This window comes from Raphanus sativus, unplaced genomic scaffold, assembly GCF_000801105.2.
Source record: "Raphanus sativus cultivar WK10039 unplaced genomic scaffold, ASM80110v3 Scaffold6441, whole genome shotgun sequence".
Lineage (NCBI taxonomy): Eukaryota > Viridiplantae > Streptophyta > Magnoliopsida > Brassicales > Brassicaceae > Raphanus > Raphanus sativus.
Genome location: NW_026621728.1, coordinates 1 through 1,016, shown reverse-complemented (window position 1 = coordinate 1,016; position 1,016 = coordinate 1). Strand labels below are relative to the sequence as shown.

General features: G+C 44.7%; 1 protein-coding gene across 1 annotated transcript; it reads right to left on the bottom strand.

Annotated features, from left to right (window-relative positions):
* Positions 1-8: 8 nt before the first annotated feature.
* LOC130507847 (protein HOTHEAD-like) lies at positions 9-986 on the bottom strand. The gene is made up of 2 exons (XM_057002477.1): positions 859-986; positions 9-753 (listed from the first exon to the last, which is right to left on the bottom strand). Exons 1-2 carry the CDS (start codon positions 938-940, stop codon positions 104-106), a joined length of 732 nt encoding a protein of 243 aa, XP_056858457.1. The 5' UTR covers positions 941-986; the 3' UTR covers positions 9-103.
* Between the last annotated feature and the right edge of the window lie 30 nt (positions 987-1,016).

The window sequence follows — 1,016 nt, the reverse complement described above, 5'->3', positions numbered from 1 at the left end:
GATCTCTCAGTTGAGTACACCTCCCTAATACTATCCTAATACTATGCCAGCCCCAAACCGAAACCAAAATATAGATTGAAAGAAAGAGAAAAATATAAATCATTCAAATACCTTTGGTGGTGAAGAGGATCTTGTGAACATTAGCGTGCAAATAGACAGCAAGCGAGTTCGGATTAGCATACTCCAACAAATTAGCCGCGGTATGTCTATGACCGGCTTGATCAAAGATCGTACCGCCAATCTTGGTCCCATTGATATGATCGTACGTGAAACCATTATACGGAAACTCTCCAGCCTCCAAAAGCCCATCTTTGAACGCCGTTTGCCATCCCATCACCGGTGGTTGAAACGCTACTTTCTCCTCGACCCACTCGTAAGCAGCTTCCACTTCATCACTCTTCCACTCAGCCTCCTTCACGTAGTCATCCCCGGCACGTGTGTAGAACCCAGCGTTTAGCACCGAGCCTCCGCCGAGGACGCGAGCACGAGTGTTGTAAACGCCGTCTTCGGAGATGAATAGCTGCGACCATGACTTGGGTGATGTGTTTGAGAGTGTCGTGGCGAAGTTTCCTATATCTGTCGCCGACGGGCTATCGTAAGGCGAGCCGCCGCGTTCAAGAACCAAAACGCTGGCGTTTTGAGATAGCGTTGCGGCTAAAGCGCAGCCTGAGGTTCCTCCTCCGATGATTATGTAGTCGAAGCGAGCGAACATTGGTGCGAGTTTCGCATCTTTCACAAAACTATAGTACCATGCTTCACGGGACAAAAAAAAAACAAAGGTTTTAATACTAAAATACAAATACATATATCGTCACACACTGAATGATGTATACGTAAAGTAACAATGAAACATTGTACCTTGGTCTGGAAAACACGAGCCATTGGAGATGAATGTTACGATGAGAACTATGCGAAATAACCATAATATTTGAAAACTCATTATGGTGAAAGAGTATGTGTGATTCTTTGTATTTAGATCAGAGCCAAACAAATGAGTAAGGTTTGATGGGGTTTAT

Bases quoted from the DNA above. Each gene is read 5' to 3' on its own strand.
- LOC130507847 (XM_057002477.1), bottom strand. From the start codon at position 940: ATGAGTTTTCAAATATTATGGTTATTTCGCATAGTTCTCATCGTAACA. The intron at 754-858 runs GTACAATGTTTC...TGTCCCGTGAAG, and splicing joins CTCGTGTTTTCCAGACCAAG to CATGGTACTATAGTTTTGTG.